This window comes from Narcine bancroftii, chromosome 1 (assembly GCF_036971445.1).
Source record: "Narcine bancroftii isolate sNarBan1 chromosome 1, sNarBan1.hap1, whole genome shotgun sequence".
NCBI lineage: Eukaryota > Metazoa > Chordata > Chondrichthyes > Torpediniformes > Narcinidae > Narcine > Narcine bancroftii.
This window is the reverse complement of record NC_091469.1, coordinates 322,469,529-322,494,688: the sequence shown is the minus strand read 5'-3', so window position 1 is coordinate 322,494,688 and position 25,160 is coordinate 322,469,529. Positions and strand designations below refer to the sequence as shown.

Genomic DNA, 25,160 nt, shown 5'->3' with positions numbered 1-25,160 from the left:
AAAAAATGGGTAGGAGGTTAAAAATACCCCCTCCCGTCTAAACTGCGCAATGCGGTAACTCCCAAAAAAAATGGGTGTGAGATAACTCACACGTAGCAGATGACTTTCAGGAAATAGTGCCTATCCAGTTCTCTCCCCCAACTCTCACTTCATCTTAAACTAACATCATCAAAAAAAAACATTAGAAAAAAAAAGGACAACTCTTCTTTTAATCAGCTCCAACTGCCGAGTCACCATTACAACCATTCCTTCTTGGAGCACGGCTCTTTTCTTCCATCTCTTGTCTCCTTAGAGATCGCGGCGGACTATGTCTCTGTTGAAACTGAGTAATTGGCAGCTCTTGAGCAAATGCTATAGCTTCCTTTGGAGAATCAAAGAACTTTGGTTGGTAACCATCTTGAAAAACCTTCAAAACAGCTGTATATCTAAAGGTTGCCTTGTAACCTTTCTTCCACAACAACTCTTTAGCAGGATTGAATTCCCGTCGTTGGAACATAACTTCTTGACTCAAATCCGCATAGAAGAAAACTCGATTATTTTGAATCATCAAGGGTGATTTTCTCTGTTGTGCATTTCTAATAGCCACTCGTAAAATTATTTCTCTGTCGTAATAATTCAAGCAACGAACCAAAACAGGTCTTGGACTTTGACCTGAAATAGGTCTTCTACGCAAGGCTCTGTGAGCACATTCCAGTATTATACCTTCCGGGAAATGTTCTTAACCCAGCACCTGCGGAATCCATTCAGTAAAAAATTTTCTTGGGACTGGTCCCTCCATATCTTCCGGCAAACCAATAATCTTTATATTGTTCCGTCTGGATTGGTTTTCCAAATAATCAATCTTTTTCACCAAATTTTTATTTTGAGTTTGTAAGTCTTCGACCATTTTGGTCACATCAAAAACTTGATCCCGTATTTCATCTATATCTTCTTCACACCAATTAAATTTATCTCTCACTTCAAGCTTAAAAGCTCCAAACTCAGCCATCTGTTGAGAATGTATTTTCACCAGAGTATTAAACCTAGTACCAAGTTCAGTCATAATCTTGGATAATCCCTGCATTGTATAAGATAATTTAGATTCAAGATTCACAAGAATCTTTTCAATTGAAAGAGATTTTGGCTCAACAGATTCCTGCTTCTTCTGCATAACCAAAGGATCTTCTGTTCCTTCCTTCATTCTGGTTGCCTTCCTTGTAGTATGACTGTGTGTGGAAACCCCAGCCACAGCCTCTCCAGCAGTGACTGGAGGACTGGGATTTCCCCAGTCCATAATGTATTAAGTTCTCCCAGTACATCAAGTTGTATAGGTTCTTCTATCTCAAGAGGTGCAGTTTGCAGCGCCACCTCTACAATTGACAAATGCCTTTGAGTAACTTTTTGTTCTAAAGGCTGTTTGGCGCCCTCTTTAGGGGGCTCTACCGATGTAACATAGAGCTCTGCATCCGAACACTGTACCTCTCTCCTGGGATCCATTTCACGCTGAGTCCCGGTGTCTTTTCTACAGATAGGCTCCAAAACTTGAACTTTTGGAAAATGTAGTTTTTTGATGATCTGTTGTCGTTTTTTTTTGCTCTTTTCCACCAATTGTACCATCATGAGTTAAATTAACAGCACTGAAGTGATCTAAACTTTTAAAGAATTTTAACGGGCATTTCTAGACAAAACAATAAGATAGAGTCAGGAGAGGACTGGAAGGCACGTCTGATCCTTATGCCATCTTGCCACGCCCTCGGACCTCGGCTCTTATAGTAGTCAAATCTATAAACTAAATTACAACTACAGGCGTTAGAGTGGCTAACTTGTTATTGAATGGGTCCTGAAGCAATAGCCCGTTACGTTTTCTTGCTGCCCCTTTGACAAGCAAATGAGCTGAGATGGACTTAATGGCCTCTCCTGATAACACAATTTAGATCAGCCATTCTCAATGGGATCCATATGGACCTGACTCCTCCCCCAGGATCCCCAGCACATTTAAGGGGGGGGGGGCGGCAAAGTGTATAGTTGGTAGGGGAGTATGGAAGAAACCAACTAAACATGACTGCTTTGCAAGGAAGGAGACCCATAAACTTTGAGTAGAGTCCAAAGGGGACCATAGCTCAAAAAAGGTGGAAAATGACTGGTTTAGATTTTTCAAGCAGTCCTAATACTACAATCACACGTACCACAGTTCTTAAAAATATTATTCAAAGAAAATATTTTAGAAAAAGATGGCAATATATCACTAACAATTGTTACCCTGGGGAAGGAGTTGGAGAATAAAAGACATCCTTGTTTTGGCTTCGCAAAAGTATCCATATTTAATGAAATAATTTTTATTCCAGTGAAATTGAAACAAGATATCTTGACTTGAATCATTTGCTTGTAGTTTCTTTCTAAATGTATATGTCCCGCATCGGACTTGTCAGCCACAAACGAGCCTGCAGCTGACGTGGACATTTACCCCCTCCATAAATCTTCATCCGCGAAGCCAAGCCAAAGAAGAAAGATATTAATGTGATAAAAAGATAATCAAATCTGCACTCGAAGGGGTCCTAGTGCTTAAACCGTACAGTGGGCCTACACTATAATTCTCCAGGGATCCAGGGTGATAAGGTGGGGGGAATTGTGTGTGTAAAACTGCCTGGGTATATATTTTTGGTTTGAAGCAGTGGCTAATCCACATTTGTGGATTTAGTGGGTTAAAGGAGACGCAAAACAGTAACAATTAAGTTTGCTATTCCTCAGAGGCAGGGCTACATCCAACATGCATCTTCCTACCTGCTCCTGCTCACGACCTCGCCTCCCCACGCACCTTTGGTAATTTGAGAATAGATAGAAAGTTGGGGGTTCCCAAACCTAAATTCCCATTGTGTACTAAATGACGTATGAGATTCATTGCAGGAATTGCAATTCTGTAAATGCTTATAAGTAAAGCACAACCAATATAAAATAGCGTTAAAATGTGGAACATCCTGAAATATAATAATAATAATAATTATCTTTTTTTATTTAGGCCTTTACCAAAAAAAAATGAACCTATAAATTTCACCAAATTAATGACAAATGGGTATTCTGATGACTGGATCCAGCAGCGAAAGGAGTGGAAGAAGATGGTACCACCAAAGGAGAAAGAACCGAGAGGTACTGATTTCCAGACATTTCTACAGGCACCTGAATAATTTGTGATAGGATATCAATTTATACTTGGTTGTCTCTAAAAGAATAAGCAAAGGCCAAGAGCCTTCCTATTCCAGACGGCTTGCAGCTTTCTTGCTGTCAAGTCACAAAGGGATGGAAAGCAGACCAGGTTGGGGTGGAGGGGGGGGTGGTGGTGTGTGTAATCGTAGTAAAAGTGAAAAGCAACAGATAAATGGAGAAATGGCCGTCCTTCACAAAGTGGGATGGGAAAAGATCAAACATGCCTTTGATAATGCTAATTGATTTTCCCAGAGGTCAGTTAAAAATAGAATGGAAAATGGACTTGGTAAGAAGTTGAATGTCTATTGTCAATATTTTGAGAGGAAGAGAGTTTACCGTCGATCTCCCAGAAGGTCATAAAATTTTGTCTGGTGTCCATTGTTAGCAGATAAATTGGATCGTTTTATATATGACGTAGAAGCACACAATCTGCTGCAGAAGGCATTACCACATTTAATATCACTCAAAAAAACCTAACACCGGACCCAGTGACAAAGCCTTGTATACTTCAACCTATGAGATTTTTTTTTTAAAAAGTATGTGATAGGAAACATTTCAGGTGATTTTTGTGATCAGCAACCCAAAATCCATAAAATACACACAAAAGTGTTAAGGAAGCAAAATCTTTGTTGTCTGGTGTTATATGTAAACACAAGAGAATTCAGGTACATGTGCTGAAATCAGCTTGGTTTCAAGCTGTTCCAGGAGCTTAGTCCTTTACAGTGATTTTGCTCAGAAAAAGAACATTTTCATTTTATTCAATTTTCAGAAAGAAGGTGCAGCAAAGTTAATTATTGTCCCAAAGACATAAACCAAGCTGATTTCAGCACATGTACCTGAATTCTCTTGTGTCTACATATAACACCAGATAACAAAGATTTTGCTTCCTTAACACTTTTGGATGGATTTTGGGCTGCCGTTCACAAAAATCACCTGAAATGTTTCCTATCACATACTTTAAAAAAAACACCTCTTTTTGTGATTTCCTGTCATAATTTAAGTATATTGCCACATAAAAATTTTGGCCAGTCCAAACATTCTTGGACATGCACTCAGTACAGATGCTATGCAAATATTGTCTTCGACCTGCGAGATTAATCAGGATAGATGCAGAGAGGTGATAAAAGCAGATGCTGTACATTATATTGATTATAGATTGAACGCATGTTTGTGAACATGCTCTTCAGGCGATAGCACAGTGAATGTGCTTAACAATAGATTTGATTGTCTTCAGGAAGATTCAATACAGCAGAACTTTCTCATCAATGTCGCAATGGCTGCAATACATTCTGTTACACTTGTGGCGCGTATATGCTTAAGGCTCAAAGATGCAGCATGATTGCACTTATTAAGAAAGCCTAAGAGCTGTATTTCGGTTGTAAAATTAGTCACCAAGACTAACTTTAGGCAGCAGATGCTAAGTTCATTGAAAATCAGCGGTAAAGCATTTTTAGGTCAGTTGAACTAACGCAATGTGTCAGCATCATTATGCAATTAAACATGTTAAATTCAATACAAGTTAATTTAATGTTTCTCCAACTTCCTACATGATACAGCAAATCCACAATTATCTTTGTGTTCATCTTAAAGTTGTCATAATCCCTAATTTTCTTTTAGGAAGCAAACCTTTCTAAAAAAAGTTGTTGTCCAGTAGTTAATTAGTTTCCACTTAAAAGCTGGGCAAGTATAAAACAAAAAGAATGAGTCATAATTGGGTACAAATGAACTGAAAATTTGAAATGTGCACAGTCTTTTTTTTAAGTCATGAAGCTGCAATTTGTGGAATTGTGAAATTAAAAATAAACTGCTGAAATACTTGGCTGATCTGAATATGCCTTCATATTTTACAAACACTGCTCTCACTGCCTTTTAAGCAAGAATCATTACCCTCTGAGAGATGAGGTTTTTTAATAAAGATCCAAATGAAACGTAATTGATTGAAATCTTAATTGTTTTTCCCTGCCAATGCTGCTTTCAGATTTCAGATTTATTGTCAGAGTACATACATGACATCATATATACAACCTTGAAATTCCTTTTCCTGAGGGCAAGGAAGAATTACCATTATTGGTAGTGCAGAAATGAACTGTAGAAAGCGTAAACATGCAACAACTAAAGAACTGTAAACAGATAGCGAATGTAAACAAATTGCCTGTGCAGTACGAGAGAAAACAAAAGAAAATCAACAGTGCCCAAGTAAGAGTCCATAAATGGGTCTTTGATTGAGTTTGTAATTGAGCTGTCTGATAAGAGGAGGGGTAGCAGCTGTCCCTGAACATGGAGGTACGAGTCTTGTGGCACCAAGACCTATTTTTCTGATAGCAGCAGTGAGAACAGAGTGTGTGCATGGCAGTGTAGATTATTGATGATTGCTATTGCTCTCTAACAGCACCATTCTTTGTAAATGTTCTCAATAGTGAGGAGGGTTTTGCCTGTGATGTCCTGGCCTATTTCCATTACCTTTTGCAGGGCTTTACTCTTAGAGGTATTGATGTCTCCATACCAGACTGTGCTGTAGCCGGTCAGCACACTTTCCACCACACATCTGTAGAAATTTGCCAGGGTTTCTGGTGTCGTACCAAACCTCCGCAAACTCCCAAGGGAGTAGAGGTGCTGACGTGTTTTCTTCACGATGTCATAAGATCCTCCGAGATTGTGACTCCCAAGAACTTAAATTTGCTTACTCTTTCCACCTCTGATCCCCCAGTGATCACTGGATTGTACACCTCTGGCTTTCCCTTCCTGAAGTCAGCTAGTTTTGGTGACATTGAGTGCAAGGCTGTTTTTGTTGCATGATTCAGACAAGTTTTCATTCTCTATCCAGTATACTGATTCATCGCCCCTTTTTAAGCAACACAGGTAAAAGAATCTCAGGGTTGTATGTGATGTCATGTATGCACTCTGACAATAAATCTGAAATCTGAAAAGCAGAAGACTTTTGGAAAAATGCAGATTCCCCAATACCTAGTGTCTAGCCAAGTCATCGATTTTCTTTTTTCAAAATTTTGTTTATTGTTCAAAATAAGTCATACAATCAAAGTTAGAATATGAATAGATACATAACATTTATCCCCTTATAACTCCCCACTCCCAACCCTAACCCCAATTCCCCTCTAGACTACCCCCCAAAAAAAGAATAAAAGATAGAAGAGAAGATCTCACATACCAATCATCAACTATTGGCATGGTTTGGTACAACCCCAACATCCATGGGGGAAAAAAACAAAATTATTACCTGTACAAATTCAGACCCATATATTTCATATAGGGGCTCCAAACCTTAACAAAAAAAGAATAATTATTACGTAAATTATACGTGATCTTTTCCAATAGAATACAATACCTCATTTCCAAATCCCACCATTGAATACCAAAATCAATCTCATTTTTCCAAGTAAATGCAAAACATTTTCTTGCCACAGCTAGTGCCAATCTCAAAAAAGTAATTTGAAATGTATCCAATTTTAATTCCAAACTCAATTTTTTCATATAACCCAATAAAAATACCATAGGGTCAAGCGAAATTTTAAATTTAAATAAACCTTCTAAAAATTCCTTAATTTTATTCCAAAAAGGTTTCACTATCTCACATGATCAAGTAGAATGTAAAAAAAGAACCAACTTGCTTATGACATCTAAAACATAAATCAGAAGAAATAAACATATTTCCTTAACTTCTCCAAAGTTAAATAAAACTGATGTATAAAATTATAATGAACAAATCTATATCTTACATTCACTAATTTAGTCATACTCTCCTCACATATGTGAGGCCATATGTGTCATAATTATGACAACAGATATATTCAGTTATCTAGGATAACCTTGTGAGTAGAAGCACTGCACCAGTATAGCTGCCAAATCTGAGGTTACCTAGTAATACAGGTCTTTGCTTTTCTCGATGTTTGTCAGCAACTACTGTTCTATCCAATTGTGGTGCTACCACTCTGTGTATAGATGTATGTATGGGCTGGCCCGGCCCCTGAACCTGGGACTCCTCCCTCCCAGATATCCCCATAAAGGCTGTTACACCCAAACCCCTCCCTCAGTACTTGCCTTGGAACCGGGCCAGGAACGTGCAAGCTGCATTGACACTTTAAGGTGATTAAAGTCTATTAATCACATCTCACTGTCTGATTGTGGTTGATTGGTGGTAGTACACCAAACAGGAAGCTAAATGATGTCTCACTCTTTCCAAATGTGTTGCAAAGGCACAGAAGACAGATAAATGAGCAAATTCTTTAATCTTGCCACACTTTGAAACAGTGCCACACTTTGAAACGGTATCCATATATTGAATATTAACATCCCACAGCTTGTGGGCAAAATATGAATTGTGATTTGATACATTCAACATTTGTGCTATTTTCTGAGACTGCCAGTTTTGTAGGAGGAAGGAAGGTATCTGCCTTCTTGAACAAAGGGACACCTTGTAATCCAATGTAAAAAGGGGAACTGAGCTGTATCTAATACCATTTCACAGAATGCAAGTCTCTGGCAGAACCATGGAAGTAGATTAACATATTTTCCTTTATTTACCAGTATTCTTTCTGGAACAGGTGTCAATATCAATATTTACTTGCCCTAAACCTTTGTTGTCCTTACCATCAGGATAGCCGATACCGATACTCCAAGCTAAGATATTCATAGTAAGAACTCCAGAAGAATGCAAGCAGGTGGAATGGTCCACGAGCTGTTCTTTCCCCTCTTCCTGGTATCTATGTCCCTGCATCCGCAGTGAAATTATTTATTAGATCTCATCTTCATAGATCTTATCAATGATTCTTTTCCCAAAGACAATTGTATTAGAAAGTGCAAAAAAGCACTGCATAAACTCAATTCACTTTCTGTCACAATTTACACAGAATTATGTAACATAAGGCAATTAATGGCAGTGTCAGTTGTCTAAAGTCTAAGTACCGTTGAACCAATGGGTAGAGTACAAATTCAAGCTATAGGTCAGAACTTTTGCTTGGCACAGGAAGGAGATATTAAACAAATTCCTGTCCTAGCTATCTCGTGGGTATTTATGATTCTATTGCAAAGCCAACAAGGTCGGGTCAGATACAGCAATGAGCTCTCTGAACCCTTCTCCATTAACAATGGCGTGAAGCAAGGCTGTGTTCTCGCACCAACCCTCTTTTCAATCTTCTTCAGCATGATGCTGAACCAAGCCATGAAAGGACTCAACAATGAAGACGCTGTTTACATCCGGTACCACACGGATGGCAGTCTCTTCAATCTGAGGCGCCTGGAAGCTCACACCAAGACACAAGAGAAACTTGTCCGTGAACTACTCTTTGCAGACGATGCCGCTTTAGTTGCCCATTCAGAGCCAGCTCTTCAGCGCTTGACGTCCTGTTTTGCGGAAATTGCCAAAATGTTTGGCCTGGAAGTCAGCCTGAAGAAAACGGAGGTCCTCCATCAGCCAGCTCCCCACCATGACTACCAGCCCCCCCACATCTCCATCGGGCACACAAAACTCAAAACGGTCAACCAGTTTACCTATCTCGGCTGCACCATTTCATCAGATGCAAGGATCGACAATGAGATAGACAACAGACTCGCCAAGGCAAATAGCGCCTCTGGAAGACTACACAAAAGAGTCTGGAAAAACAACCAACTGAAAAACCTCACAAAGATAAGCGTATACAGAGCCGTTGTCATACCCACACTCCTGTTCGTCTCCGAATCATGGGTCCTCTACTGGCATCGCCTACGGCTCCTAGAATGCTTCCACCAGCATTGTCTCCGCTCCATCCTCAACATCTATTGGAGTGCCTTCATCCCTAACATCGAAGTACTCGAGATGGCAGAGGCCGACAGCATCGAGTCCACGCTGCTGAAGATCCAGCTGCGCTGGGTGGGTCACATCTCCAGAATGGAGGACCATCGCCTTCCCAAGATAGTGTTATATGGCGAGCTCTCCACTGGCCACCGTGACAGAGGTACACCAAAGAAGAGGTACAAGGACTGCCTAAAGAAATCTCTTGGTGCCTGCCACATCGACCACCGCCAGTGGGCTGATATCGCCTCAAACCGTTCATCTTGGCACCTCACAGTTTGGCGGGCAGCAACCTCCTTTGAAGAAGACTGCAGAGCCCACCTCACTGACAAAAGACAAAGGAGGAAAAACCCAACACCCAACCCCAACCAACCAATTTTCCCCTGCAACCACTGCAACCGTGTCTGCCTGTCCCGCATCGGACTTGTCAGCCACAAACGAGCCTGCAGCTGACGTGGACTTTTTACCCCCTCCATAAATCTTCGTCCGCGAAGCCAAGCCAAAGAAAGAAGAAAGTTCAAAGAAATGAAGGAAAAACTTACTTTTTATTCTAATCTGAATTCTTTCTTTTATTAAAAATATGGAATGCTTCACGAATTTGCGTATCATCCTTGCGCAGGGACCACGCTGATCTTCTCTGTATCATACTGCAGTGAACTGGAATTCACTGGTAGTGTGTTGAGCTGATGCTCACGTATAACCCTGGTTTCCCACCTAAACCCAGAACCCTTCCAAAGACTACTGTTGAACCCTTAGTTATAAGCTAATGAAAGCATTGTTTCTCCCTCCAGTCGCGAGAGCTTTTATTTGCACTACAATTTTATGGGTAGGGTTTTACAGTGGAAGGGTTCTGGTTTGAGGTAAGAAACTAGGATTATATGTGAGCAGCTGGGGGCAGAGCCAATAATCATCACAACACCCTACCAATGAATCCCAATTCACTGCACGTTCCAATTTTAATATATGTGCTGCCAAAGCAAGCACAGAATTATAATCCTATAAAATCTTAAATTATCTTTATATATTTATTTTGGATTGTGCTGTGTGACAGAGTATATAGATATGCTTTTTGGAGATAAATTGGGAAAACTTTGTTAGAGTAGGTCAAATACAAACACTTTTAAAACCGATCTTATTTGAAATTCTGGAGCTCTGCCCCATGTTAGACATATTGGCTCCACAGCTTTTGCAAGAGCTTTGAATTGCTCAAGAGATATCACTAATGGATTGTTGTTTACAAAAGGCAACAGATGAAAGATCTTGTTGGAGCCTCAGATTGTCTGGAAGAGAACTTGTTGTTCTAAGAGGGTCATGTGGTTTTGCAAGCAGAGAGAGAGAAACTGGCTTTGTCTCAGAGAGAGAGAGAGAGAGAGAGAGAGAGAGAGAGAGAGAGAGAGACACACACACTGAGATCACTTGTACAGTGCTACAGCCAGCAGAAGCAGCTGGGACTGGAACAGGGCAAGCTGGCAAGCTTGTGGAAAGCCTTTTTGGAAGACAGCCTGGGGGAAGTCGATTCTGGACTTGGTGCTGTGCAGTGACGCAGAGTTAATAAGTGACCTCGATGTAGGGGAACCATTAGGGAATAGTGACCATGGTATGGTTACTTTTGAGATGCAATTAGAAAGGGAAAAAGAAAGGAAGTCGGAAGCATCTGTACTGCAGTTAAATAAAGGGGATTATGCAGCTATGAGGGAGGAGCTAGCCAAAATAAAATGGAAAGATACACTAGCTGGGAGGACAACTGGGGAAAAATGGCAGGTATTTTTGGACATTTTTCACAGGTTTCAGGACAAATTTATTCCAAAGTGGAGGAAAGGCTCGAGGAGATGCAAATGGCAGCCGTGGCTAACTAATGAAATCAAGTGTAATATCAAATCCAAAAGGAGTAAGTATAGGATAGCGAAGCGGAGTGGTAAGTTAGAGGATTGGAAAACCTTCAAAGAGCATCAGAGGGTAACTAAGAAAGTCATAAGAGAGGGGAAAATGAAGTACGAGAGGAAATTAGCAAATAATATAATGGAGGATAGCAAAAGCTTTTTTAAATATGTGAAGAGGAAGAAATTGGTTCGGTCTAAAATTGGTCCATTAAGAATGGAAAAGGGTGAAATTATTACCGGAAACAAGGAGATGGCTGAGGAATTTAACAAATACTTTGCAACTGTCTTCACCAAGGAGGATATAGGTTATGGTCAGATAGGGGGTAGTGGTCATGCGGTATCAAGAGACTTGGGGAACTTTCCTGGGGAAGTAGGGGATCTAATGGATATCCGGATCCAGAAACAGGAGGTTGTGAGTAAATTGTTGGGACTGAGGGCTGATAAATCCCCAGGGCCTGATGGGCTGCATCCCAGGGTGCTTAAAGAAGTTGCTATGGAAATTGTGGAAGCACTGGTCGACATTTTCCAAAGTTCCATAGATTCGGGGGAGGTCCCTGAGGATTGGAGAGTGGCTGATGTGGTGCCGATTTTTAAGAAGGGAGGGAGGGAGAAAACGGGAAATTATAGACCAGTCAGCCTGACATCGGTGGTGGGGAAGATATTGGAGTCTATCATAAAAGGAGTAATAGCAGAACACTTAGGCAGAAATAATAGTATAAGGGCTAGTCAGCATGGATTCCTTAAGGGTAAGTCATGCTTGACTAACCTTCTGGAATTTTTCGAGGATGTGACAAAGAGGGTGGACTTGGGAGAGCCAGTGGATGTGGTGTATTTGGACTTCCAGAAGGCCTTTGATAAGGTACCGCACGGGAGACTAGTGGGCAAGATCAGGGAGCATGGTATTGGAGGTAAGGTGCTGACATGGATAGGAAATTGGTTAAGAAATAGGAAACAAAGGGTTGGGGTAAGCGGGTCTTTTTCTGGATGGCAGGATGTGACGAGTGGAGTGCCGCAGGGATCGATATTGGGTCCTCAGTTGTTTGTAATTTATGTAAATGATTTGGATGAGGGGATTATTAATAACGAGCAAATTTGCAGATGACATGAAACTGGGTGGCGGTGTGGGGTGTGAGGAAGATGTCAGGAAAATGCAGAGGGACTTGGACAGGTTGGGGGAGTGGGCTGCTGAATGGAAGATGACGTTCAATGTAAGCAAATGTGAGGTTATCCATTTTGGGGGCAATAATAGGAAAGCTGAGTATTATTTAAATGGAGACAAGCTAGGGAATGGGGAGGAGCAAATGGATCTGGGAGTACTTGTTCACAGGTCACTGAAGACTAGCATGCAGGTTCAGAAAGCTGTGAAGAAGGCAAATGGCCTGTTGGCTTTCATAAAGAGGGGATTGGAGTATAGGAACAGAGACGCCCTTCTGCAGTTGTACAGGGCCCTGGTGAGATCCCACCTGGAGTATTGCATCCAGTTCTGGACTCCAATTTTGAGGAAGGACATACTAGCTATAGAGGGTGTGCAGCGCAGATTTACAAGGTTAGTTCCAGGGATGGCGGGGTTGACATATGCTGAAAGGCTAGAAAAACTGGACTTGTATCCAATGGAGTTTAGAAGGATGAGGGGGGACATGATTGAGGTATACAAAATTATCAGGGGAATAGACAGGGTGAAGTCGGATTACTTGTTCCCAATGATGGGGGAGACAAGGACTAGAGGGCATAGTTTAAGAATACAGGGTAGGCCCTTTAGGACGGAGATGAAAAAACTTTTTTTTACTCAGAGAAGTGTGAATCTGTGGAATGCTCTGCCACAGAGGGTGGTAGAGACTGATTCGCTGATTATGTTCAAAAGAGAGTTAGATAAGACTCTAGTGGGCAAAGGAGTTAAGGGTTATGGGGATAAGGCTGGAAAGGGGTACTGATGGTAGTGATCAGCCATGATCTGTAAAATGGCGGTGCTAGCTTGACGGGCCGAAGGGCCTACTCCAGCTCCTATTGTCTAAAGCCCTTGTGGTTCATGCAAGAGGAGAGGACTGGCTGCCTCATGTTTCACTTGGAATAAGCAAAACAATAAGGAACTCTGTGGTGACCTGAAAGAAAAAAGTTATTATCTGGAGAACCCTGAAGGGCAAGTTTCGTCAGCAAGACACTGGAGTGGCTGATGGAAATACATCAGTTGTGGATGTCCTGGAACAACAAATCCCTTTATCTGAAAACAAAAAAGAACCTTCCTGAGCGGTAACCATTTACCTTTCAAACACCAAAGCCTGGTGAACTTTATAAATGTTACTGTGCACAGTATAAGAATTGCCTGCAACCAGTGAACTTAGAGGAAAGAGAAGTGAGATTGGACAGTGAATCAAAGAACTTTTCTGAACTTACACACACATTACATTTATGTGCATTTAGAATTAGAAGGGAGTTAAGTTAGGTTAGTTAAGATAAGTTAAAGTGTGATTCTATTTTCATGTTTAAAGATAATTAAAAACAACTTTTGTTTAAGTAACTATTTGTCTTGGTGAATATCTCTTGCTGCTGGGTTTATGGGTCCTCTGGGCTTGTAACATCTGTATATATGTCATTTGAGTGTAGAGTGTACTGTATGTTTGTGTGTGTGTGCATCATGGTCCAGAGATACACTGTGCCATTGGGTTGTATACGTACAATTAAACGCCAATAAACTTGAACCCGAACTCTCAGTATCTTGGTTGACATTTCACAAAATGGCTGCTATTGTTTAAATTAGCATTTTTAAAGGACTCACAGTTGTCTATTTGGTAAGAATAACCATACACATTTGGAAATATTTCATCTGCAGACCTTGTTCCCCTCAGCAAGTTCCAGGAGGAATTAGGAAAAAAAGAGCTTTTTCGAAATCCAAGATCAAAGGGAAGAAAGGCTTTTTCCACTAACGTGGGCCAAAAAGTACCCTTCAGAGGCACTGCAAGTGATCCTGTGGCTAAACCATCAGTTGCTCTGAACCAGTAAGTTAGCCTTAAAAAATATCGTTCATATATATATATTGATCATTCAGCAATGATGAGCCATAGTTTAATGCATGCTTAGGTGCATTGATCAAAGAATGTGAGAAGAATTTTGTCGTCTCTGTTAGTATTTTTAAGGTGAATGGATGGTTCCCTATACTCAGCATGGATGTCAGACATGTTTTTTCCATTCCAGAATGTGTCCTACCCTTGTTTATGTCAGAAATGGTGCCTATCAAGGTATTGATGGTGCACGGCTAACACCTGCTGGAGTAACATAGTAGGAATATCTGACTTTATCTCACTGGTGTTATTTTGGTGTTAATTATTGCTCTTTAAAGGGATTGTTAAGGTAGATTGTGAGTTATTTCTGCTGATTATTACTGCAACCTTGAACTTTCGGGATTCACTCATGATAGGTTGTGAATTTTTTTGTCCTGGCTTCTGCAAAAACTATTTGCTCTCAGACTTGAGAGGATGAATAAGCATTTTCTTTGAATGAGTCTAAGAATAAGGGGATGCATGCACGAAAGGGGATTACTTGGGAGAAGAACTTGAAGCAGAATGCCATACCCACTCAGGTTGTTCAGCCCCAAATCTACCTGAGTGTCGGTACAGCATTTGAGTCACTTGCACTTCCATGAAGGCATCTACACTGAAATTTTCATCTTGCCTCAATTATGCACAATCGCAGAACAGAACTAGTGGCGGCCAAGTGAACAAGACCGTGAATTTTTCTGAGCCAGGGCTGGAGCTATCTGGTGGCTTGTGGCCCACTATTGAAGTCAACGATGTTTTCCATTCAAAAAAGGCTGGGCGTTTCCAATTCTCTCTCGTCAGAAAATCAACAATTGGCTTTGGAAAGATTCCACTTTCCCCTGGTACCAGATCATGCCTGTATGTGGGCACCCCGCACACCAACTGCAATGTGTGCTGCAACTGGGATCTCACTGTCCAATGACCACACGCAGTGAATCAGACAAGCAATGCCAGATACAAGAATGACAATACTGCTATCTTTGTTCTGCAGCAGACCACTCTACCATTCACCTCTGTCAAAAAACATATATGCTAACAAAATACTTCATTACTGGTTTGTATCCTACCCAAGGGCTGAATGTATGTAATAAAGGCTACAATACAATATGTAATTCAATACAGCAGCCTGTTCACATGTTAAGACAATCCTGCTATCTGAGCCCTATGGAACTTGTCAGAGGATTCACGGTGGGTAATATTGACATCATGAAGACACATCCCTTTCCCCACACAGACTCGGAACAACTGAGGGACAGGGGAAGCGAAAAGTAAAGGAAGGAGACAAGATTAGATAACTTCTTTCAGACTAGACTGTAAATGACTGATGAACCCCATTTCTCTCAGTTGACAGAATGCTGCATTCCTTAAAATTCCCACCCTGAACACTCCTGTAAATTATCTTCATATCATTTGCTTAGCTGCGATACAAAAATAACGGCTCAGACTTCAAAACTGATTAATAATCCAGAGTTTAAAACCTCCATACTTTATAAATGATCACTTTGTGGAATTGTTATCATCATTCATCAGGGCCCAGTGCTGCTTGCTGAGCTCCTTTAGTGAAATCAGTGTGCAAATCTGAAAACAACCCATTCATTCTTGCTTTTTGTTCCCATTCATGATTACTATATTACAACTTACCCAAAGCCATTGAGCTCTTTTTAATAATGGCAATCTTTTCCTCAGCCTCATTTAAAAAAAAATTATTTACCAGTTTCCTCTTATCAGATTGATGGTTTTTCTGTTTATGAAGTTGTATTTGTTTTGCTTTATTGCATTATGACCTTTTATGTGATGGTACCACATCTTTATACCTTCCTGTGTCATCTTTCCAGCTTACTGTCTCTACAAATGTTGACATTAGCAAATTTTTATATCCAAATCACTGATCAAAGTTTACATCCTTATACCTTGTACCGCTCTATGGGGAACCCAAATTACACAAATAGCAAACAGATAGCACTCACCTCATTCTAACTCTGTCATGATTATTGTCTAACTAATTACCAATAGCATTTATTTCACAAGTACATCTTTCCCTTCATATCTATTATAGAATCAGCTATTAAGGGCACTTGTCAACTCTAAAGCCAGAGAGAGTTTCAGGATGTTTCATATTGCTGCAGATTCTGGAATAGCAGGTATCCGATAACTTCTTTGGTGAAGTACAAATTTGCCTAACATCTTCCTGTTAGTTTTGCTCAAATTGTGGCCCAATGGTGTTACAGTGCCAGCGATCGGCACTGGGGTTTGAACCCTGCGCTACTGGAAGGAGCAAACTCGATGGGCTGGGTGGCCTATTCCTGTTTCTTTCTCTTGTGATCTTTTGAAAATAATATTGCCCTAGCTCTGTTCCAGCTCTTTTCTCAATGTAACCCTACTCCTTGTACTGTAGCGGCTTAATCGAACCGGCTCGGTGGGGTTTTAAAAGGCTGCCTGTGACTGAGTAAATGACTTTTACTGAACTTCAATTCAACTATGTCTGATCATTTCCTCGTTCTTCATTTTTCACTGTGACACAGTTGTTTACCCTGATGGGCCCAAATGGATTTTTGACCCATCGTGAAAAACGCAGTGGTTTCACTAAAACTGCCTGTCTTTTGGACCACTAAACCTGAAGTTTGGTTCGGACAGGCTGAGGTGCAGTTCCACATTTGCAAGATAGAAATGGATGCCACTAAGTACTATCATGTGGTAAGCACCCTTGACCAAGACATGGCCAGTTGAGTAGTGGATTTCCTTCGGGACCCACCAGCTCTCAGCAAGTACAAAGCCCTAAAAGCCCTCCTTCTCCGGATTTATTTTCTCTCACGACGCGAGCCAGCTGCACGACTCCGCCATATCGATGGTCTGGGAGACTGCATCCCTTTGGAGTTAATGAATGACTTGTTGGCACTGGAAGATGGCCTAGGCCTTGCTTGCTCACGAGCAGTTGTTTTTAGAGCATATGCCAGAAGATATCTGCCTCATGTTGACTGGCGAGGACATTTTGATAACCCTTGAACAGTGGCTGCCCATGCAGATTTTCTGAGGCGTGTGAAACCGCAAGGCCCATAGAAATTAGTGCTATGTCACACCCAAAGGCCCAGGCTCCACGGGTATCGGCGACGAGAATGCATGTTACCCTGGACAAGCATGCCTCCGTGACAACCACCTGGTGTTATTGCCATCAACGCTGGGGTTCTGGAGCTCGCCACTGCCGACTCCCTTGCACTTTTCCAGGAAATCACCATGGCTAGTCATCGCTAATGGCTATTGACAGCTGGCCACTGTAACAGCCTAATCTACATCTGGGATGAACTCTCCCAGCGTAAATTTCTAGTCAACATGGGTACAGCGGTTAGTGTCCTTCCTCCTTCAGGCCTTGACACCCATACCCAGAACGTGGGTCCAATGCTCACTGTGGTAAATAACAGATTTGTACGTGCGGCACATGGACTATACCCCTGAAATTCAGTGACAGTAAATTCACATGGAAGTTCATCCTTGCTGCTGTTTTCTGGCCGTTGCTGGGTCCTGAATTCCTCAGGGCCCACTCACTGATGGTGGACTTAAAAGGGCGATGGTTGGTGAACACCACAACGTTCCAGACTTTCTGTCTTGGAAAAGCCAAAGTACCTGCCCCACATCTCGATGCCGTGAAGCACTTGAAAACAAATTCACCAAACTTCTTGCGGAGTTTCTGAACATTGTCACTCCCCAGTTCTCTACTGCCACTCCTAAACTTGGCGTTGCACACCACATCCTCAGCCAAGGATCTCCTCTTCACGTCTGAGCCTGATGCCTGCCACCCAACAATTTGTGGCTTGCAAAACAAGAGTTCCACAAAATAGAGAAACTTGGAATCATACACTGGTCTGATAGCCCGTGGGCTTCTCCACTACATATGGTGCCCAAAGCCAGGGGAGGCTGGAGACCTTGCAGAGATTACAGGCACCTCAATGACATTAACACTACAGACCATACCCTGTGCCCCATATACAGGACTTTACAGCAGTAAACCCAGAGGATGTGCCCAAGACCACCATAATAACACCGTTTGGCCTTTCAAATTTTTGAGAATGCCTTTTGGGCTCAAAAATGCTGAACAAACATACACAGTGGGACGTGGCATGGACTTCCTTTTCATAACTTAGATGACATACTCATCGCTAGCCACTCCCACAAAGACCACCTGCAGCATCTGCCTTTACTCTGCCGCCGCCTTCAGTAGTTTGGGCTAACTGTGAACCCTGCCAAGTGCAAATTCGGGCAGTCCTCTATCAAGTTCTTGGGACATCAGATCAGCAACCAGGGTCTCGTACCATTGCCTAGCAAGGTGGAAGCCATCCTCAAATTCATGAGGCCCGATACCATCAAAGGGCCTCTGTTTGTTGTGGCAGTAGGTGGGGTCTTGGAACACCAATGGACAGTGGAACACCAATGGACAGTGGAACACCAATGGACAGTGGAACACCAATGGACAGTGGAACACCAATGGACAGTGGAACACCAATGGACAGTGGAACACCAATGGACAGTGGAACACCAATGGACAGTGGAACACCAATGGACAGTGGAACACCAATGGACAGTGGAACACCAATGGACAGTGGAACACCAATGGACAGTGGAACACCAATGGACAGTGGAACACCAATGGACAGTGGAACACCAATGGACAGTGGAACACCAATGGACAGTGGAAGCCTCTAGCATTTTTCAGTAGGCATCTCTGCCCTCCAGAAACAAAATATAGCATATTCGATAGGGAACTGCTGGTGTTGTTCCTATTGGTCAGACACTTCTGATATGGTTTGGAAGGCAGGGACTTTATGGTTTTTACTGACCACAAATCACTAACGTTCACCTTCATGAAGGCATCAGATCCCTGGTCAGCCTGCCAGCAACACCACCTGTCGCACGAATCCGAGTTTCCAACCAGGATTAATCATATCTCCTGTAAGAGTAATGTGGTGGCTGATGCCCTGTCCTGCTCATTCATTCAAGCAGTACAGGTGTAGACTACATGGTGCTCACCAAAGCTCAGTGCCAGGATGATGATCTCTCAGCTTATAGAACTGCTATCATGAGCTTGCAACTCAAAGATGTAGCCTTTGGGCCTCAAGGTACCAGTCTCCACAGGTCAGCCTTGCCCTATCTCCCCCGCTGTGTGGAGACGTTGCATTTTCGATGCCATTCATGGACTGTCCCACTCCTCCATTTGAGTGATGGTCCACCTGATAGCCGACAGGTTTGTATGGCATAGACTCGAAAAGCAGGTCATGCACTGGGCAAAGATGTGCACGGACTGCCAATCTGCAAAAGTACAAAAGCACATGAAGGCGCTGCTTCATCCTTTCCAGATTTGACCATGTGCATGTTGACATTGTCGCCCCACTTCCGGTGTCACGAGGGTCTAGGAACTTGTTAACGGTCATTGACAGATACACTAGGTGGCCAGAGGCGGTTCCTAAAATGGACTCGTTGACCGATTCATGCGCCAGAGCTTTTATTTCTGCCTGGGTATATTGGTTCGGCCTGCCCACACACATCACCTGCGACAGAGGCCCACAGTTTACCTCTGCGCTCTAGGACGTTTTGTTGCAATTGCTGGGATGCAGCTCCATCATACGACAGCCGACCACCTGCAGTTGAATGGCCTGGTGGAGCGGTTCCATAGCCACATGAAGGCTGCACGGATGGCCCGCCTCTAGGGACCTGTGGGAAGACGAACTGCTCTGTATCCTCCTGGAAATAAGAACGGCACCCAAGGAGGATCTCAACTCTTCATCAGCAGAGCTGGTTTATAGAGCCCCACTCATTGTACCTGGGGAGTTCGTGCCCGCAGCACATGAACAGGAGGAGCCACCGACTAAAGTCTTGGGCAGACTGCAGGAGCGGCTTGGAAAATTGGCCCCAGTTCCCACATCAAGACATGGAACAATGACACCCTTCATCGCAAAGGAACTCCGGGACTGTGAGTTTGTGCATTGAGTGGTACACGGGCCACTCTTACAGAGGCCATATGAGGGCCCCTTCAGAGTACTATGAAACAATGGGGGGTATCCAGAAACACTTACGATTTTCCAATTAAAGCCCGCACATCTCGACCTTGATCACCCCTTGCCATGACCCCCAATGCGAAGGCATGGACGACTGCTCAAGAGCGGTGGACAGTAATGTTACCTGAGGTTTAGCCTCTTATCGCCGGTTCTGGGGGGGAGGGGTGGGCAGGTAGTGGCTCACTGGAGGCTTAATCGAAACAACTTGGGAGGTTCCAAGTGACATCAGAATGTGATGATGTTATTTGGAATGCACGAGGTTTTAAAAAGTTGCGTGTGACTGAGTCAATGACTTTTACTGAACTTTGACTCGACCACGATTGATCACTTTCTCATTCTTCATTTCGCCCTGCGACACAGTTGCATTTTAATCTGCTCTGCTTTGTATGGATAGACTTTCTTCATAGCACATAAAACAAACTCTTTTACTTTACCTCAACACAAGTGAGGATAAAAGTAAATGAACTTGATAGAAATATACAAGTTGACCATATGCAGTATTTGAATACATAAAACAAATTTGATTTTTGTTGATTTTCCAATTTTTCATTCATATTGTGAGCAGTGCCCATTAAAAAAAAAATGATATATATATATATATATATATATATTTAGTCAGCAAGGGTTCTTCAATAAATACTATTTCAGAACGGTGCTCATTACCAGAACCCATGCTTTCCCATCAGTGGGAACTGGTAGCATGCGCTAATGCCTTTTCATGTTGAACAACCCAGGAATACATGAAGGGTTTTCCAAACTTAATATCCAGCAGTGATGCTATTTTTTTAAACGATGTTGTTTGTGCTATGTAGAGTAATGATGATGTTCTCTTTTATTTTGCTGTTTCCATTCATAGATTCAAAGACATGCCAGCTTGAACTGAGACCCACAGACAAGATGTAAAAATGCACATGTGAAAAAATTTAACATCACTGGATTATAATGAATACTATTAATGAAAAAGGGACAGCTGCGAGATAACTGTGATAATTTACTAGCTGTTGGATTGAGATGTTATATTTTTGTATAATTATATGTATCCCTGGCAATAACAACAACTTTGCTTCATTTACTTTGCACCTAAAGGAGACTATTCACTTCTTGAGCTAATTCAACGGTGCCCTTACAAAGCAAATGAAAAATAAAGACTAATTTGAGCCATGTTACAACAGCTAGTTACATAAAATGGAAGGACTACTTTCGTGAAGACTTTATTTTAATAGAAAATGTCGATAAAAATTTATTCATTAAAGTGCAGAAATCCCTGACCTCTAAAATCAGTGAAAAATTGTAGTAGTGCTAATTTTAAGTTTAAAAGACATTGTACAATTCAATTATTTTTATAGTTGTGCAGTTCAAAAAGTACCACTGCTTTTTTGCTTAATTCATTTAACTTTGGAAAAGAGTGGATCGTAATTTGCACTACACCATTGACCAAGGGGATATAGAAATAAGGACAAATATCCTTTTCCTCCAATCAATAACATTATTAAATAACACTTCACAATACACACAAGAGCCATCATTTAAAGCAAACTACCGGCAACTGGACAAAATCACCTCCACAGGATTGTCCGCGGCAACCTTTTTATAACCTGGTTCCTAGATTGAAGTAAAATGACTGCATCATAATGGCTCAAATAACCTAATCTCCATCATCCCTGTTCAAATAAAATGTACACAATCCCACATCAGTTTTTTCTAAATCTTTTTTCTAAATCTCTTTTGAGAAATAAACTCTCATAAAATAAAGACTATGATATTATTTTTCATTTGTGTTCTATTTAGACAGTGTAAACCACATACAATCTTGTACAATCAGTATGGTGCTGCCCTGCATTAAAAATAGATTCACTGTTGAGAAGGTTGTAATAAATTACGTACTGTATGACTGTCATATCCATGTGATCAGCACATTATTTTGAATATTTTAATGAATATAAATGATCTCTGTAATATTCTTAATATAATAGGCAGCCGATGTTATAGAAATATTTACAATTTTATATTTTAAAATATAGGCCTAGTTGTCTTGTCCTTCCATACTTCCTCTCCATTTTATGTGTTAATGTAATAAAATGTTCCTTAAAATTGGTTGTAACCATTCTTTAGTAATTGCTTTTAAACAATTTTCAAGGACCGAAAGAAATCTCATGTATTGTTTCAATAGCTTTCCGGGCAGCACAGTTGGGGTAGTGGTTAGTGCAATGCTGTCACAGCGCCAGTGATCGGGACCAAGGTTTGAATCCCGCACTGCCTGTAAGGAGTTTGTACATTCTCCCTGTCTGTGTGGGTTTTCCCCGGGTGTGGGGGGGGGTCTCCAGTTTCCTCTCACCATTCTAAACATACCGAGGGTGAAGGTTAATTGGGTGTAATTTGGGTGGCATGGACTTGTGGGCCAAAATGGCCTGTATGTCTAAACTAAAAAAAAATTAAATTATTGCAAACTTTTTAACCCCTTAAAATACAAACTATTTCAAATCGTAACCAAACCTATTCTGAGCTTTCCTAGTTTAATTTAAACAAAACCATTTGCAGGATAAGGGCCATTCTAGTATTTAAAGTGATTATAAGCTTAGCACTTTTTAAAATAAATACTTTTTTAAGATGAACCTATAGAAATTTTTAGCTCTTGGAAAACTGATAGCTGAAAGTAAATGTGAACTGCTGCATGAAACAGTAGGGCAGGTAGAGAGTAGTATTTAACTAACCCCCTCCCCACTAAATAGATCTGTTAATCACACCCAACCTGATGGCTTTAACATTTGCTTCTCCAGTTTTAGTTATCCCCCAATATCCATCTTTCCCTCTCTCTCTTCACCCCAGCCTTTTAATCCAGGTGCCTACCAGCTTTTTATTTAAACCTTGAGGAAGGGCTCAGGCCTGAAACGTCAGTTATAATCTTTACCTCCTCTGGACACTGCAAGACCTGCTGAGTTCCTTCAGCATTTTTGTGTTTTCACTACAATTTTTGTGTTTCACACCTTCTTGACACTTAGTTCTTCATCTATATCCCTTGGAAGGCTGTTTGTGCAGCAGGTTCATGTTTCTCCAGGTTTTCCATTGATATTCCACTCATGATACTGTGGGGAATACTTGACAGAAATTTTATCGCCTTAGTTTACATTCAACTGAGAATTTTAGGCAGAGAGGTAAGCCTTTCTGTCCAATTGGTCAATGCTGTCAAAGGTGCCATCCTCAGCCAGTCCCATCTGTTTGGTCCATATCCCTCTAAACTAGTGGTTCTCAACCTTTTTCTTTCCACTCACATCCCACTTTAAGTAATCCCGATGCCATCGGTGCTCTGTGATTAGTAAGGGATTGCTTAAGGTGGGATGTGAGTGGGAAGGGAAGGTTGAGAATCACTGCTCTTGTCGCAATTGTTACTGAAATATTTGGCTTGAGAAAATTGTCATTGGCCCATTTCGTTTGGAGTTATGAAACGGTGCACATAACGAGTCAATGAGCTACGATTAAAACAGTGGTTTTCAACCTTTTTCTTTCCACCTACATCCCACCTTAAGCAATCCCTTACTAATCACAGAGCATCGATGCCAAAGGGAATACTTAAAGTGGCATGTGAGAGGTAAGAAAAAGGTTGAGAACCACTGAGTTAAAGGAAACAGGAGATTGGAAGTGTAGAGCCATTATCATCCACCATCAATCTCCTCAACAACAGCATATCCATTACTTGGAAATCAGATACAGATTTAGGGATGGAGAAATGGCATGCTGAATTGCATAGTTGTATTCCACTTGAGAAGTATCAAGTATCAAATATCAAGTATGTTTTGGAAAATATGGAGCCTATACTTACAATACGTTGGTTTGAAAATTTGAAGGACTCTCTAAAAGCCCATCCTGTTGGTTACCCTCAGTTCCATTATTATTAGTATTGAGACTTCATTTTTTTTTACATCCTCCAAACTTTCTTTCTTTTACTTCTATCTTTTCTTTTGGTATATTCTGAGGGGGAGGGTGGGTGGAGAGGGGGAGATATATATATATGTACATATATATATATATATGTGTGTGTGTGTATATATATATGTGTGTGTGTGTGTATATATATATATCTATATATATATATATATATCTATATATATATAGATATATATATGTGTGTGTATATATATAGATATATATATATAGATATATATATATATATATTCCTTTGGCTTGGCTTCGCGGACGAAGATTTATGGAGGGGTATGTCCACATCTGCTGCAGGCTCGTTGGTGACTGACAAGTCCGATGCGGGACAGGCAGGCACGGTTGCAAGGGAAAAATTGGTGGGTTAGGTGTTGGGTTTTTCCTCCTTTGTCTTTTGTCAGTGAGGTGGGCTCTGCGGTCTTCAAAGGAGGTTGCTGCCCGTCGAACTGTGAGGCACCAAGATGCACAGTTGGAGGCAAGATCAGCCCACTGGCAGTGGTCAATGGGGCAGACACCAAGAGATTTCTTTAAGCAGTCCTTGGACCTCTTCTTTGGTGCACCTCTATCTCGGTGGCCAGTGGAGAGCTCGCCATAGAACACGATCTTGGGAAGGCGATGGTCCTCCATTCTGGATATGTGACCCACCCAGCGCAGTTGGGTCTTCAGCAGCATGGATTCGATGCTTGTGGACTCTGCCAGCTTGAGTACTTCGATGTTGGTGATGAAGTCATTCCAATGAATATTGAGGATGGAGCGGAGACAGCGCTGATGGAAGCGTTCTAGGATCCGTAGGTGATGCCGGTAGAGGACCCATGATTCGGAGCCGAACAGGAGCGTAGGTATGACAACGGGTCTGTACATGCTGATATTTGTGTGTTTCTTCAGGTGGTTGTTTTTCCAGACTCTTGTGTAGTCTTCCAAAGGTGCTATTTGCCTTGGCGAGTCTGTTGTCTATCTCTGTCGATCCTTGCATCAGATGAAATGGTGCAGCCGAGGTAGGTAAACTGGTTGACCGATTTAAGTTCAGTGTGCCCGATGGAGATGTGGGGGGACTGGCTGATGGAGGACCTCAGTTTTCTTCAGGCTGACTTCCAGGCCAAACATTTTGGCAGTTTCCGCAAAACAGGACATCATGCACTGGAGAGCTGGCTCTGAATGGGCAACTATATAAAATGTATACATATATATATATATATGTGTGTGTGTGTGTATTCTTGTAGCTTTATTGAATATGTATATATTGATGTTTTAAAATTGTTAAAATAATTTAAAAACATCAACAAATTCAATCAAAGCTCATTTAAGG

At 41.5% G+C, this 25,160-nt stretch overlaps 1 protein-coding gene and 1 pseudogene across 3 annotated transcripts in view; one reads left to right on the top strand and one right to left on the bottom strand.

The window, feature by feature from the left end:
- LOC138751976 (uncharacterized protein C7orf57-like) overlaps positions 1-21,971 on the top strand; it is an 82,080-nt gene extending 60,109 nt beyond the window's left edge. For 2 of the 3 annotated variants that reach the window (XM_069915094.1, XM_069915085.1), the window contains exons 7-9: positions 2,996-3,123; positions 13,673-13,838; positions 20,778-21,971. In XM_069915094.1, the coding sequence (XP_069771195.1) occupies positions 2,996-3,123; positions 13,673-13,838; positions 20,778-20,799 (316 nt within the window). In that variant the 3' untranslated portion in view covers positions 20,800-21,971. Of the gene's footprint in view, positions 1-2,995; positions 3,124-13,672; positions 13,839-20,777 lie in introns of those variants that run through there. The other variant, XM_069915104.1, reaches the window with a different exon arrangement.
- Positions 9,540-9,633, bottom strand: LOC138752146 (U6 spliceosomal RNA; annotated as a pseudogene).
- Positions 21,972-25,160: the final 3,189 nt, after the last annotated feature.